Source organism: Lytechinus pictus, unplaced genomic scaffold, assembly GCF_037042905.1.
Source record: "Lytechinus pictus isolate F3 Inbred unplaced genomic scaffold, Lp3.0 scaffold_20, whole genome shotgun sequence".
Lineage (NCBI taxonomy): Eukaryota > Metazoa > Echinodermata > Echinoidea > Temnopleuroida > Toxopneustidae > Lytechinus > Lytechinus pictus.
The window spans coordinates 9,827,057-9,843,855 of record NW_026974141.1 but is presented as its reverse complement, the minus strand read 5'-3'; the positions used below and the strand labels follow the sequence as shown (position 1 = coordinate 9,843,855).

At 35.8% G+C, this 16,799-nt stretch overlaps 1 protein-coding gene across 1 annotated transcript in view; it reads right to left on the bottom strand.

Moving 5' to 3' along the window:
- Positions 1 to 11,423: 11,423 nt before the first annotated feature.
- The window catches only part of LOC129282853 (uncharacterized), a 44,129-nt gene continuing 38,753 nt past the window's right edge, over positions 11,424 to 16,799 (bottom strand). Inside the window, exons 4-7 of the mRNA XM_064115173.1 lie at positions 15,128 to 15,307; positions 14,232 to 14,417; positions 13,291 to 13,441; positions 11,424 to 11,657 (exon numbers count right to left, since the gene is read on the bottom strand). Of these exons, the coding sequence (XP_063971243.1) occupies positions 11,471 to 11,657; positions 13,291 to 13,441; positions 14,232 to 14,417; positions 15,128 to 15,307 (704 nt within the window). The 3' untranslated portion in view covers positions 11,424 to 11,470. The remainder of the gene's footprint in view (positions 11,658 to 13,290; positions 13,442 to 14,231; positions 14,418 to 15,127; positions 15,308 to 16,799) is intronic.

The following is a 16,799-nucleotide window of genomic DNA, read 5'->3' as shown; positions in this document are numbered from 1 at the left end:
TGATACATACATTTATTTTCATAAACGTCTCACCTGGTTTGTGGTATTTGATAACAGTTGTGCTTGTATTTACATACTTGTACAGTCAAAAGCGAGCAGCTTTAGAGTTCTGAATCTCGTAAGCGCAGCTTGTCACTTGGGTCATAGGGTACGTGATGCTGAATGTCTTACTATCAGTAGCATATCATAAACGTTTCAAGTGATACGGACCCTAGGGTGTTCTTGAGAGCGTTCTGGAGGACATCGAAAATTTTACCTGAAATGTATGTTTATCCCAAAGTTCCTATAAGAACTGTGCACCATATCTAGCCTAATAAAATCGGGGAATAGTAATTGCCGGACAACCAACTGTGATGGAACGCTTCCCTTTTCATCACATACGAACACGATTTTGATTACTATTTCGCCAATAAAATGCAAAGTCAGGCTAACAATCTTGTCGACCATGCTTTTTTTTTCAAATTTTATTTTTAAATGCTAAGAAGAGAAAGTACAATTTTACTGTTTTCAGTCCATCTCAGCACGAGAATCATTTAGATGCTGAATTCAACAACATTCAATGTCTGCCATCATCAATTCAGCGATATTGATTCAGATTTATCATGTGTGATCGGCAGATCGGCAAGCAACCAGACAAAGTTGTGCCAACAAGTAGGGGACTCTTGGAATTTCGAGATCTTTAGGCCCAATAACTAGATCGCCTGCAAATTGCACTTTTTCAGACAAGCACGTTTAACCAATGCATGTTAACGGAGTGTTGGTCATGTTTAAACCGAACGCACGCTGTCAGCGCTATTTAGTGACCTCTCATTTATGCTAAAACACGTCTCACCTGGTTTGTGGCATCCGATGATTCAAAGATGTTGATACAAGTGACAAAGCATTTTCTGGAATTGCAACGATAAGCGCAATTCTCCACTAATGTCATAGTGTACGTGCGGCTATATTTAAGAAGTTCCCACCACTTGAGATCCCCGAGACTAAGAGATGTTACCATAGTAACGGACATGACCCTTAAGAGATCAGGAAAATCAGCCATTCTAACAACCCCAACTGCCATTTGAAATACGTTTACGAAACCTGAATATGATTAGGTCCGTCGACGAGCCGCAATCTAGTGAAACTTGAAAACTACAGCAACCCATTATTGAGGGATGGAGGGGGGGGGGGGGGAGGTTGATTTGGCGATATACAAATCAAATTGATTTCTGATCCGGAAATAAGAATATTAATTTCTGTCAAAAGACTCGTTCACATCCTTCTCATGTCATGTTTTGAATATACGTCAATTTCAGAATTTCCTTCCTGATAATTCTGAAACTTTTCTTGTACAATATATATTTGCTTAACGCGAAAAAGAATAACCAGGTCCGTGGTAGAGTCGTTATCATGTTTCAAGAGGATTTCGACTTCCATTGCAATCCATTTATCTGAAATCTAAAATTAAACAATAACAATCATAATAATATAGGATATGTGGTAGATAATAAAAATATGATTTAATGGAGTTTTGGAATTTGGAAGTTATTTTTACTCCTAAATTTTGAATATCGTAAAGGTCAAATAGCCTTTACTTTACCAAAAAAATGAGGGGGGCTAGATATAGCGTATCGGGCAAGGATCATTAATAGGTTGGGAACGAGCGAAGCGAGAGAGCAACAATTTTTACACTGGTTGATATAAATATCAAATTTTGTGTTAATTAAAAATTATACAGTTATATGTCACCCTTCTCTATTTCATTTTCTTCCATTTTCTCTCTTGTTTCTTGGTCATGTTTTTTTTTTTTCATTTTCATTTTTATTTATTTATTTATTTAATTTTACATTTATTTATTTATCAATTTTTTTTGTGTTTTTTTTTTTGGGGGGGGCATATGCCTAAATAAAAAGTAAGCAAACAACTGAAAATAATCATTGCTAAAATTAGTAATTGCAGAGATTCCTGACGACAACAATTGATTGTGTATGATCGGGTAACTTGAACATGTTGAAGTCTGGACCAATGCGATTAATATTCTAACTGCCATTTGTTAGCTTGACGTACACCCAGCCTGAATACTTATCAGGTCCGCTGGAGAGTTTAATGCCCGCTTCATTTGTTAACTGAACATATTCATAGGGGGAACAATACCGCACGATTGAAAAAGTTATATGTATATATATATATATATATATATATATATATAAAGTAAGCAAGCAACTGAAAATAATCATTGCTAAAATTAGTAATTGCAGACATTCCTGACGACAACAATTGATTGTGTATGATCGGGTAACTTGAACTTGTTGAAGTCTGGACCAATGCGATTAATATTCTAACTGCCATTTATTAGCTTGACGGACACCCAGCCTGAATACCTATCAGGTCCGCTGAAGAGTTTAATGCCCGCTTCATTTGTTAATTGAACATATTCATAGGAGGAACAATACCGCACGATTGAAAAAGTTATCTGTATATATATATATATATATATATATATACATATATATATATGTATGCATTCATTACACAATGAAAACAATGATAAATACGAGAACGCCATGTCATTCAACCATGCAAAGGTAAACGTAAAGCTCTTAAGATGTATTTGCGGTTGTGTCTGCTATTGCTAATTTTTTTTATAGTTTTAATGCCATTTACTTTTGATATACAAAAAAAAAAAAACCCCAATTTCACAAATCGAGGTGAAGGGAACGTAGTTTATTCTAACTGCCATTAATTAGCTTGACCCGGACCTAGTTTGAATTCTAACCATGACCGTAGACAAGTATGATCTTTACTGAGTATGAAGTTACTCACTGTCAGAGAATTATCACAGATGAAATAAAATTGTATGAGTTTATTCTAACTGCCATTAATTAGCTTTAACCGGACCTAGTCTGAATGTCTATCATGACCGTAAATGAGTATGAAACCATTTTCACTTGGATCTTTAAACGTTGATTTTTATGTTAATTTTCAATTTCGTAGATGGACGCTGATTGTTTTCTAGTTTTGGCGATAGATGTATCAAATGAAGATATTCACTGACAGAGAATTGAGTATATATGAATATAAAAAAGCCAGTCCATAGGAATTTATGTCGAGAAATCGAAAAAAGGTGGATATTTTCAAATTTGGGCAATAACAACTAAATTGGGCCAAAAGACACCAGAGAACATCAGGAAACAAATTTAAGTGTACATTTTTATGAACATCAATATTCACGTTACTTGTGGGTGGGGCCAATTTCGCCTAAAATTGGAATTGGGCCGTTTTTATATTTAGATGCTCAATTATCATGACTATCACAGATAAACGGATATGACCGAAGAAAACAATCTTGATTACCAATCATAAAGTATCTTTACTGTCAATTGTTAGCTTGACCTGGACCCAGCCTGAATACTTACATGTATCAGGTCCGTTGACGAGTTGAATGCCCGCTTCACTTGGTTACCAAACACATTCAAATTAGGTCTCACACTGGTCAGAAGCTCTTCCGTGTAACTGTGTCATTTTAGTCTCACTGCATTTGGTGAATATGGTGCAGTTTCACTTCGAACTTCCAAAGTTTGGTTTGCATGCTAATTTCCGATTTCATGGATTGAACCTAGATTATTAGACTTATAATAGACAAAAAGATACGGCAGAAGAAAAAGAAATATCACCAATCATCATAACGTATCCTAATTGTCACTTGTTAGCTTGACCTGGACCAAGCCTGAATACTTATCAGGTCCGTAGGCGAGTTGAATGCCCGATAAACTTGGTATATTGAACAGATCTAATTTAGGTCCCATTCTAATCTGAATGTCTTTTTGTTACGATGTAATTGTGCCATTACAGTCTCACTGCCATTTGTTCGCTTGACCCGGGCCTAGCTAGATTATGTATCAGGACCGTAGATGAGTATGGTACCATGTTCATTCGGACCTTTAAACCTTGTTTTGCATGGTAATTTCATAAACGGACGCTAGATTATGTTGTAGCTGTGACGACAGGTGCATCAAATTACACTATTTAGTGATAGAAAACTATCACAGATAAGCAGACAGGAAGGAAGAAACAAAAGTGATCACCATTAAGAAAACACCCTTACTGTCATTTATTAGCTTGACCTGGGGTGACCCGACAATTGCTCCGCCGACATCTGCTCCGCCGACAACTGCTACGCAAAATACGACAACTGGTCCGCCGACAATTGCTCCGGACAGTTGCTCCGCCGACAGTTGCTCCGTCGACACTTGCTCCGCCGATATTTGCTCCGTCGACACTTGCTCCGCCGATATTTGCTCCGTCGACATCTGCTCCGCCGATATTTGCTCCGCCGACATCTGCTCCGCCGAAAATTGCTCCGCCGACATCTGCTCCGATTATACGACAATTGCTCCGCCGACATCTGCTCCGCCGAAAATTGCATCGCGACAATTGCTCCGCCGTAAATTGCTCCGATATTGCGACATTTATTTATTCGTACTTTCATGCGCACAGGATGAAGACGTCAATTTACAAATGTATATATTATATTTATATATATTGCAAAGTAAACTTGATATATTACATGACATACACAGGGGCCGCGGAACGGTTTTCAAAGTGGGGGCTGACCATGCTAAAAATCACAATCATATGGTCATTTTTACGTTTTTGTACACGGTTTTGGAAAAAGGTGTGGGGGGAGGGGGCTGAAGACCCCCAGCCCCCGGTTCCGCGGCCCCTGATACATAGAAAGAAATAGAAAAGGGGGATAAGCACAAAGGAGGGATAGATATTCTTAATTCTTATTCCTTGGGGGGGGGGCATTTGTTTAAGTTTTATTCCTCCTTTTCTTTTTACTATTATCTTTTCCATCTTTTTTTTCTTTCTTTCCTTTTTTCTTTTTTTTTGTTCAGCCAATGGGGGGGGGGGGGGGGGGCTCGGCCCCTCCCCTGGATCAACCTATGTAAGAGATATTGTGTCCAGCACCCCCCCCATTCTCTCCCCGCTCAAGACCGGATTGAAACCAATGATAATAATATATATGAACAAAAATCCAGATTCACAATTTCAATGGGGAGTGTGTCATTCCCCTTCTGAGTTACAATTTGTCAAGTGGCGGCGGCAGGGAGAACAATTTTTTTTTTAAAGCAGAAAGCTGTGATGATAGGGGAGAATGAAATAAATGAATAAAAATAATAAGAACAAAACAACAACAAAACAATTTGTATTATCGGAGCACATGACGGCGGAGCAATAGACTGCGGAGCAATTGTCGTGAAGCAAATGTCGTGTAATTGGAGCAATTATCGGCGGAGTAATTGTCGCGGAGCAATTGTCGTAAAATCGGAGCAGATGTCGGCGGAGCAATTATCGGCGGAGCAACTGTCGGCGGAGCAAATATCGGCGGAGCAGATGTCGACGGAGCAAATATCGGCGGAGCAAGTGTCGACGGAGCAAATATCGGCGGAGCAAGTGTCGACGGAGCAACTGTCGGCGGAGCAACTGTCCGGAGCAATTGTCGGCGGAGCAGTTGTCGTATTTTGCGTAGCAATTGTCGGCGGAGCAGATGTCGGCGGAGCAATTGTCATGGAACCTGACCTGGACCCAACCTAAATACTTATCAGGACCGTAGATGAGATTAATGCCCGCTTCACTTGGTTTACTCAGGCAATTGAACTAAGGTCTCATACTAATCTAACACTCTTCTTGTCACGATGTAATTGTATTATTTTACTTAAAGTGCCATTTGTTTGCTTGACCCAGACCAAGCCTGAATAATTATCAGGACTCTAGATGAGTGTGGTAGAATTTTAAGTTCGAATTTGCAAAGTTTTGTTTGCATGCTAGTTTTCAATTCTACGGACTAACCTAGATTATTAGACTTATAATAGACAAACAGACACGGCAGAAGAAACAAAATTGATCATTAATAATCATGATAATCATAACGTATCGTAATTGCCAATTGTTAGCTTGACCTGCACCAAGCCTGAGTACTTATCAGGTCCGTAGATGAGTTTAATGCCTGCATCACTTGGGTTACTGAACAGATCTAAATTAGGTCAAATTTTCTTCCAAAGTTTTTCTTGGCATGATGTTATTGTGCTATTGGAGTCTTACTGCCGATTTAGCTTGACACTGACCAAGTCTGAATACTTATTATGGTACCAATTTCACTTGAAACTTGCAAGTCTTGCTTCGGATAATAATTTCAAAAGTTTATGAATGGACGATAAGTTATTTTGTAGTTATGCAGTGCATCCAGATAGATTAATTAAATCCAATTGTTAATGATTGAGATTTATTTCAGATGAACAGACATAAGAGAGAGAAAAAAAGATCACAAATTGTTTTTATTACAACGTATCTAATTGCCAATTGTTAGCTTGACCTGTACTGAGCCTGAATACTTATCAGGTCCGTAGGTGAGTTTAATGCCTGCTCTACTTGTTGTGGTATAAAAAAAAACTTATGCTGCATCAACTGTTCTTAAAATAATACTGTGAAAGTGATAAAAACATTGTTGGTTGGGTAAAATAGGGTTGTGCCTACTAAGCGAAATTATTCATTTTGGTATCACCATCGGTATATAACAATGTTAAAGACAGATTAATAATTACCTACAGAGACTCGGCTACCATCCAAGATGGTAGGTGATTATGAGTAACGATCAGAAAAAATGTGATGTATTATTGCATACCAATAACACAAATATGGGGAAGCAGCCTTTCACCTTTTTCATTGCAATCTAAATTTTACCTCAAACGATTAATTTATCAACTTATTGATTTTATAGACAGCACGAATGTCATATTTCCATGTTTTGCCAATGAAGGGTAAGCGCAATCTTTGGCTGATGCATCAGTCAATTTCATGTCTTTGTCAATGAGTATGGCTTTTTTGAATAGCCTTGAAGTGGAGGCCTACCCCCCCCCCCCGAGAAAAGGAGGAATTTGTACACGATGTTTTGTTTTCTTTGTTTTCTTCTTGTTTTCAGAATGTGTCGAGAGGAAATTATTGTCACTGGTAGGAAATACGTTATCGGGAACAAACCGAGGAGTCGCTGTCTCATGTCCTGATTTTTTTAATTAATAATGTTGGAAAGTACTAGCCATCAAGGTCTAATATAACTGGATAAAATCCCACTACCCACTGAAAGTATTTTCAGCGGAACATCGACATGATCGATGCCCTTTGCTGTAATTGTCTGTTTTTGGCAATGAAAAACTGCCTTTTTGTCGAGAACCGAGCTGTCCATTACGTAAATTTTGATCGGATTTCATCACCGATACCAAAGAGTGAAGAATCCTCATCTACACGAATTTCACTCTTGGTTACTGAATCCCTGGATTTTTCACGATGACTGCGTGTGTTTTTCTTAGTAAGAAGAAACAGATTCCATGGTCTATTATAAAATGTATTCTGCTCGCAGACTATTTTTTATGATTTCATGAAAAGGATGTCTTATCCATCAGCCACTAGCAAAACAAAATCTTTGAATTCATTTAGAATAGTTTGTGTCAAAGAATGGAATAATTACCCCATGACGTTAGAAATAACTTGATCCTGTCTCGATTTAAAAAAAATGTGTAAAAAACACCCTTTTTGATAGATTGGAGTCTGGTTTGACTGTTTAAATCATGAGGTAGATTGCAATGAGTGAGGTCTCCGTGTGTGTGTGTGTTAGGATGTGTGCGTGTTTGTGCGTACACCTGTGTGTAAAGGGGAGGGAATTACATCTGTGCATTTAATATCAGAGGTTGTCTATACAGGAGTAAAAAAGGGCGGTGCTTCGGTTTCCTTAGGGCGCCTCCTTATTTGATGCGGAGTCTTTTCCTGAGCGATGTTGATGCATTCACAATATTAGACCCATTTTGATGAGGTAGTAGTATGCTCGGGGAACGCCCTGCTTCATTAAGGTTGGTACCCTGGGCAAACAGAAACATAAATAATTTATAACCCCCCCTCTATTATTATATTCTTACATCATTTGTTCTTAAATTATACTCATTGAAAATATGTTACTTTTTGTGATATACCACTATGTAAAGGGGCCCCCTCAACATGCTCAACAAGCTATGCTTCACTGGGGACCCAAACCTATCATTCTGAGTTCTATGATGTTATGCTTTGTACCACTGTTTGTGTTTGATTTGTTTTGAATATTTACTACATGCATACTATACTATTACTACTACTACTACTACTACTACTACTACTACTACTACTACTACTACTACTACTACTACTAATGCTACTACTGCTGCTTCTGGTGCTGGTGCTGCAGCTGCTGCTACTACTACTACTACTATACTATACATTAATGTACACCGGAAAAAAGAAGAAAATAACAAATTAAAGTGATTTTAATATGCATTCAATTTATTTCATATAAACTTCATGTAGAGTGACAAAATTATTAATAGGGTTATTTTCCATTTTTAGCTAACATACTACTTTGCTCTATGTTGCCATATATCTGAGTATCTGAGCATAAATACACGCATAATACACACGATTTTCGAATAGTGTGCCATAATAAAAGCATTACAAAAACAACCTTTGGGTTCTGATTAGGAATGTCACATTAAGTCATTTTGAAAAACGTACAATACTTTTTATTTAATACGGATATCGTAGGTACCATGTCAGAGCAAATAATGATAATGAGGTTAAAATGACAACACCAGTGACGAAGTCCTTTACTTCCTATCATGAAATTGGGATAATATTTATTTTCATTGCTGTGTTTGCTGTTAACATTTTAATAATAATTATAATCACCATAAGTAATGTTTCATCAATTTTGTCTTAGGCAAATTCTTAGGCAATTTGTTTATGCTAGTACATTTAACCCTATCTGAATGAATTAAGCTGTCTAAAGCAATTTAGAAATTTTACTAACCATTATAACTGTTAAGAGAATATGTTTAGAACCACTTATCTCAATATTATATCGAATCAAAAGAGTTTATAGTGTATTTTTAGTAATATGTTGTTACTTTACATCCAAGATAAAGCTTGGTTTTGTTTGATCTGAAATGCAATAAACTCATTTTTTGTCAATGTATCATGATGAATTGAATTGAATTTATTAGAACGTCACTGGCAATTGCCAATATTTTTATGTATACTGTCAATCGTATTAGTATAAACTTTATTATGCAACAGTACCATTGGAATATACAAAGTAACCACGTTATCCGTTGTTGTCTAGTTTTGTATATATATATACATATATATATATATATATATATATATATATATATATATATATATATATATATATGTATATATATTTCGTCACGCCAATATTATGACTAACCTAACGCTCTCACCGTCTTTGTCAGCATTATGAACATTATCATCAGATCTATAGCCATTTGCTTAAAACGTTAAGAGCCAGTCCTTGCAACTCAATATTTGGGGTGAAACACGACTTTGCCAAGTAGGGGAAAAATGAAAGATCTCAAGCTAATCTATCGGGGCTTAATGATACAAAACGGTTCATGAAGTCACCAAACACTGTAATACAAATCAGTCGAACATACACATATAACAAGGTTAAGGGGTTTTGTTTCGCTTACATACAATACCAAACGCTGTTTCGTCTGAATAACGTCATGGAAATACAAATGAAAATTAGATGGTAGCTTGCTTGCATGCGCAGGAAGGACATCGATTTAGTTGATCAGTATTGTTATATTTTTCATGGTTGTTATTATTTGGCTCTCCTGTAGCGTAATCTGGCTATTAGGGGATTTTCGGTCCGCGACGCACGGCATATTCAAGAACACTTGAAATGTATTGGAAAGGCCCGCCAAATGACAATAAACAGCTGAGAGGTCTCTGTGGAAAATTTAGTGAACCAGAATAATAGTTTCGTCCAAAGTTTCGAAGCTAATCAAAAAATTGAAAATATGTAATTTGTCCAGAGTCCCACACGGAACTTTTTGTTTTGGTTGACCAATTTTCGACAAAGACCTTTCAGTTGTTGCCCATTGCCATGAAGGGCATTTGACATTACATTTTATACTTTCTTGACTTTGTCGTGGGTTGTGGAGCGATAACTCTCTAATGCCCAAACAAGACTCTCGAAGTTATCTAGGAAGTTTCACAAAAGTGAAATTAGTTGATATATTTATTGCATTTAAAGAGCTTGTAGAATGAAGGAAATTTTCATTTTTTGTAATTTTTATTGCTTGCTTCATCAAATTGAATCTGGGTTGCAGGGTAATTTGAAGATACATATCTTTTCAAACTGAAGGAGTGTGACATATTATTAAACAAACACATTTACACTACTCGTATCCCGCTTCGCATTACTACGATTGTGGGTTCTATTTTATTCTAGCCATTTATAATTCAAAGGCTAGAGGAAATCATAAACAATTAATAAAAGGGGAATTGAAACGAACAAACAAACAATTAAATAGATAAGTAATGAAACTTTAATTTGCAGAACTGTGCATACGAACGTAAGTACCTCGGAACATCCAAGAACGTGCTCTGCTTGAGGATATATAAATTATTATTATTGTTATTACTTATTTTTTTTTTTATTACAACGCAGAAGGATCGCAAGCGCCTTGAACATGTTGGCTGATGAGTTACAGTATGTATACGAACGATTGAATTCGTGTTTCACTCCAACACATGAAGAACTAGGACTGCAGACAGGTAACAAACTTGCACATTTCTAATTTACATTTCATATTTATTCTGGAATATATTCATATCTTGTTCTTACAAACCTATCTTTTCGTTATAATACACAGACAGTCAATCAAATAATCTATGAAATCCCAATAGTAGCCCGGAGACTTCTTGTTTGTGCTATCATATTTTCATATTCAGAGGCATACAGAGAGTCTTCGATTACGACATGTTTCCACATCAAAGTAGTATTTAAAATGTTGTTTAAATAGATAATGAGAGAAGGTTGGCAAACTATAAAAAATATACTTCATGAATATTATGACAATTACCGTGAGAATATAAGTAAACGTTGCACTTGATTTTCTTTTAAGATGCTACAAACATACACATCAACTTCTAACATGCGGCGAGATGTAAAAAGAAAACCTTCAAAAATTGGATTTACCTGAAAGAATTTTCCTTACAAGGAGAACACGCATTAACGAAACTTAAATAATGAAAATAAATCAAGCAAAATTTCATAATGATTTTACTAATACCGTAAAATATGATCAATACGTTATTACCAACACGAACGTTGTCACATCAACCAAACCTATTCTTTACTCCTAAGGAAAAAAAATCATAAGTTGTACAAGAAACATACTGTAGACTGAAAAAGCCCACACGCTTCAAATAGTATGCTTCAATGTATTGACAGAGGTTTCTAACATATTAGGTATTGTATTAACATAATAATCCGAAGGTGATGGGGATTCCTTTATCGTATCTATTGATAAACATAAATCGAATTCTGCCTGATGTCTCTGTACATTTTTCAACAAGAGGATAAGGTCAGCCAATTGTTTCAAACAGGCTTTTCGTAGACTTCGTAGCTGGGGCTCGGATCTCCATTTTGTTTGAGATAAGGTTCAACGTACAGTGATTGTTCGCCAGCAACATAATTCGCATATCCTTCCGGAACATCTGGCAGAGGTCCCCGAGCTTTCTCACTGAGAGCTTCTTTTGATGGTGATGCCAAGCCGTATCCACGACTGAATTATACGATTTAAAAGAAAAAAAAAGATATATGATTTTTTTTTATGATAAAACTGTTCGTAAGTTAAGCACGAATTTTCGGACGGCTGGCAATAGTTTCGTACGTTCTTATTCAGATTCTGAAAATTTTCCCCATCATCTTAACGTAAAACATGATCATTGTGAATTAAAATTCTCATTAGTAGTAGCCAAATGCTTGATCATTCATTCAAAACGTGACAGGAATGGGAAAAAGTGAACTAAACTTTTGATATCAAAAAAGCAAATTTAGGGTATCTTGCACTGCGGCAAGAGGAAGTAATGTATCAGAGCTTTTGAAAACTTATTTGCAGCACTTGCTAAGAACACATGTCGAGCTATGTGGATTAAACCAACTGATGAACATCATCACGTATAACTCATTTACTAAACAAGCTCTTAAAAATTCATAATCAAACACAATTTTTGTTCTTATTTTATAGTGCATGACACGAAAAGTGGTTACCAGTCGTATTCAAATTCCTGCGTAACATATGAATAGCTTCGTGAAAGACTTATATGACAATCAACATCATTCCCAAGTTACAGAAGCCCCAGTGCATGAAGGGTTCACTGAAAAGTTAACACCTGCTACATTCATTAAAAAAAAAAAAAGGGCGAATATGTATCATCCTTGATGGTTGTGATGGTAGGTGGGTTTTTCACCTTCAGCGTGTTCGAGGCAATCTCGATGGAGACATATCACATAATGAATATCATACAGTAAAGCATGTCTTTACGTATTGCACATAACGTGTATACTTCAAGTAAGATAAGAGTTCCTTGTTATTCTTGAAATCGTAGATAATAAATTATCTAAACGAAAAATACTTTCATTCGTAAGGATACATTAATGATATCATATGATTCAATTCTAAAAGAATAAACTACATTCTAGAGCTTTATCGTATAAGAGACAGTACTCTGTAAAAAGCGATGTTAAGATTTCATACTCGGCACTCTAACAACTGCCGCATTTCCAAGTTTTAGACAAGTTATCTAAGAATATGAACAATTAGCAATATACATTATAAATATACATATACATAATGCATGTATATACGGTATATATATATATATATATGTATTATTATACATTTTGGGATATATGTATTATACAGCACACATAACACAATATGTCTACATACTTTCACAAAAATGTTTGTAATAAAAATCTGCGTAAACTTAATTGATAATAATCCTAATTAAACATTACCGATGTAAAACATTTTCTTTTAAGATATACCTATATTTAGTAAATTTATTCAAATATATGCATGGTAATTGTAAAGCCATTATGTCTTTTACATCTTCAGATACCTGAAGAAGGCCCTACTAAATGGCCGAAAGCTTGTACTAATAAAAGTTGAAGAAATCCAGGTTACGTCTCTAGCTTCAATGCTTTTTGAGCTTCTTCGCCATTATATTACTCACTGAAGCACCCACGCAATGTTTAGGTCCTTGCTCATCAAGATTATATATATATATTTATTTTTTATTTTTAGTGCATTTGTATATCATATTGTACGCAGATAACAAGATCAGGTTAAGGTTCATACTAGTAAGAAGAAGAAGAAAAAGAAGAACAACAACAACAAGATAAAAACTCACTTCCTAACGAAAATGAAGAACATCGCCAAACTCATTAAAACCAGAACGAACAAAATGACAGCTACTACAAGTAGGCCGGTGATAAAATACTCTCTGCCACTGACTTCCTTTGGTGGGTTTCTTATTGGCGCAGGAGGTCCTGGGTTCGGACCTATACATGTTAGAATAAGCAAAATCGAAGTAACAAATTTAATTAGCATCTTGCAATCTACGTGTTGAACTTTTCATGAATTTGCCAACAGAATGTCCATGAGTCAGCATTAATACACAAAATTTCCCTCTCAAAAGTTATTAAAAAAGAAAAAGGTAAAAACCGGCAACGAATACATTAATATGACATGTTAAGGATAAAAACATTCAAAATACAGGATTTATTAATGCAAGCAATGTTAAAGAACGTTTTTAAGTTTGATTGTGCAAAACCCTCATTTCATCTCTTCAATAATATTCGTTTCAACATTATCTACTATTACATTGCACTGCATTAGGTAAGTTCAATAGTGCCTCCATTAGACAATGCAGCCCCTCTCACAGCCCATCAATTCATGTTCTTTTCGGCTTGCAGAAGGATTGTAACAACTCATAGCAATTATTTTAAGATATACTAAATAACCAGAGTCAACTTATTAGTTATCAATCATTTCCTTCGCAATGATTGTTAAGATACAGTTACAGTATAGCAAAAATTGTTACTTAAATTTCGGTGCTGTTTGCTAGTTTATATCGTTGTTTTTCCCATGGGATTAAATATAAGAATTCAGGTATTTCCTTAGTAATTGAAATATGAATTTAATTGTAGGAAGAATGGAGATAACTTAGAGAAAATAAGTAATCAGGTTGAATGCTTGTCACATTGCCATAGTCATAACTAAACTGCTCTTCAAAACTATTGCTAAAGTTCGAAATATTATGCGGACATTGGTTTTTATGTGTGTAATTACCTGCAATAGGTGTTACATTGAATGCACATGTGATGTACCTTCCTCGCCACAAACCATCTTCTTGGCATTCCCAGACGAACTGCTCAGAGTTATCGTTACATGTAATATTCACTTGGTCTCCATTCTTGTAGCGTGGTTTAACAGCTTCAATATATGAGATCGAAGGAATGTTCGGCGGATTGCACGCTGTGAATTAAATAAATGTAAATTTGCCATTTAACTGATTTTTGTAATTCTTAAGCAATTAGGGGCCAAAACGTATTATAAATACATACATACATACACACAAACACACACTCTCACCCACACACACACACACACACACACACATACATATATATATACACACATATATATGTAATTATATATATAATAATAATAAATTATGAAGAATAATAAATAAGCCGTTAAATACATATAGTAATGTCCGCATAATTTTGATAGGACATTCCAATGTCAAGATAAAAGTGAAATAAAAATCATATCTGTGTAAAAGGAAGCCCGCAAGAAATAATTTTTTTTTTCTAATACTGTTCTGTAGAGATTTACAAAGTGGCCCACTACTCCAAGCGGACCCTTGTTATAGAATGATGCCATTATTATCCCGCCTTCAACTTGGCTGCCTATATAGGCGCTCAATCATTTGATAAATAACTTTCTGCATGGTACCCGTTTACTGCACATGGTTGGAAAGTGGGGTATGTAGATAAACGCCTTCCCAAAGGGCCCAAGAGCTGTGGTGGTTTTCGAACTCCAAACCGCTTGGTTGATAGTCCGTAGTCGTATTCACTCAGCCACAACACCTTTGTGTGTAGGTTCGTAAGTGTGTGTGTATGCCTCGGTGTGTGTGCATAATATGTTCAAGTAAATAGTTTTATTTTCATGTAAGAACTTACCTGGGGCGGGTGAATCACACACTACATTCTGTCCTGTCCATAAGCCATCATCACATTCCAATGTAACCGGTTCTCCCCTTATATCACACGTGACATTCAATCTGTCCCCGGGCTTGTAGGATAGTCGAAAATTCCCAATGGTGGCATAGGGAGGCACTACCGGGGCATTGCAGGAGAGCACTGTTTTGGTAAAATTGTATAAGCATCAAAGTATATATGGCTGTAGAACATTATTATAAATAATTCATACAAAACATACAATCAAAAATCCACTATAGTCATTAGCTAGTCGTCGCCCACGATTCAGACACATGTGCATTAAAGACAAATGGCGTATCAAGAGGCTCATCAATTAGATTGTTAGTTTTGTCTCCTTGGCATCAGTGTGTTTCTAGCGAAGGATAGGGTAATTCATTTAATATTAAATTGTTGATGGTTCGATTAACCAACGGATTATGACTTCAGTGGCTCCATGGTCAACTTATTTTATTTTACTTGAATGTCATTATCAATCCTTCTTTCCCCGAAGCCGTTTAACCCTGGAGTGACCTCCCCAAAACTTTTGTTGATATTGCTTCCAACATGATATTTAAATCCGCTATATAAACTTAAATTCACGTGCAATTTCCTTATCTCATCATCCTGCCGAGTCATATTTCCAAGAGGACGTTTTCGGAAGTGAGGAACACATGATGCAAGATACAATCATAATAGTTAATACCTCAATTATGATATAATGCAATGTACTTGAAATGCATTGATAATATCAAAAGTGTGCTTATATACAGTGTCTGTTTCTGGGATCTCATTTTGTAAAGTATCCACTGCTTCCTGACAAGGTTTCACAATGTGCATAACATTTTAAATTGCTCTTGCTATTGAACTGTTGATTCAACTACATTGCAATATATATATATATATATATATATAAAATACTCTTGATTTTCTTCATTTCCTTGTTAATGTTAAAAGAGATTAGTGCAACATATTGTCGTGTTGTGATCGGTAATTATAATTTAGAAGGGAAGAATAATGAAGAAACTTTGGAGAAAGTTATACAGTTCAAATCACAGGGTATTTAATAATCACTTACAGTTTACAGTCCGAAGTACATGAAGATTCGGATATAACAAGAGACGATAAAAAAAAAATAGAAGTATCAGACTGAGATTGTGAAATAAATACTGGATGGACGTTTAAGTCTTGAAGTCAGTCAGTCTATATGGATGAGTGTGGGTCTAGTATTATCCTCTATCTCTGTAATCAAGATATCTTATTTGTATCATTAGTTTTGGGGGTGTAACAATTTAAGGTGGGAGTGATCTAAATTTGTTCTGATTGATCTACAGGTAACTGTCTATCAAACTTTCTCTGGTATAAGGGGTGTGGTGATGCTCTGTGCAAGTGACTGGCTTGAAATGTGAGTCATACTTCTTAGAACTTTTGTTTCTTGAAGTAAGCTGACGTCACTGAGGGTTTGTCTGTTCTGGTCAAGGTTTAGGATTTAAAGGGTATTGGGAGTTGTGGAATTCTTAGATGACATTGGGGGAGTTTGTAAACAAGTGAAAGTGAAAGACTGAAAGGATAACAGGAACTTAAATTCATACTACATAACAATGTTATAGACCAGTGAAAAATAGTGTTATATATATCACAACTATTCATTTGCATG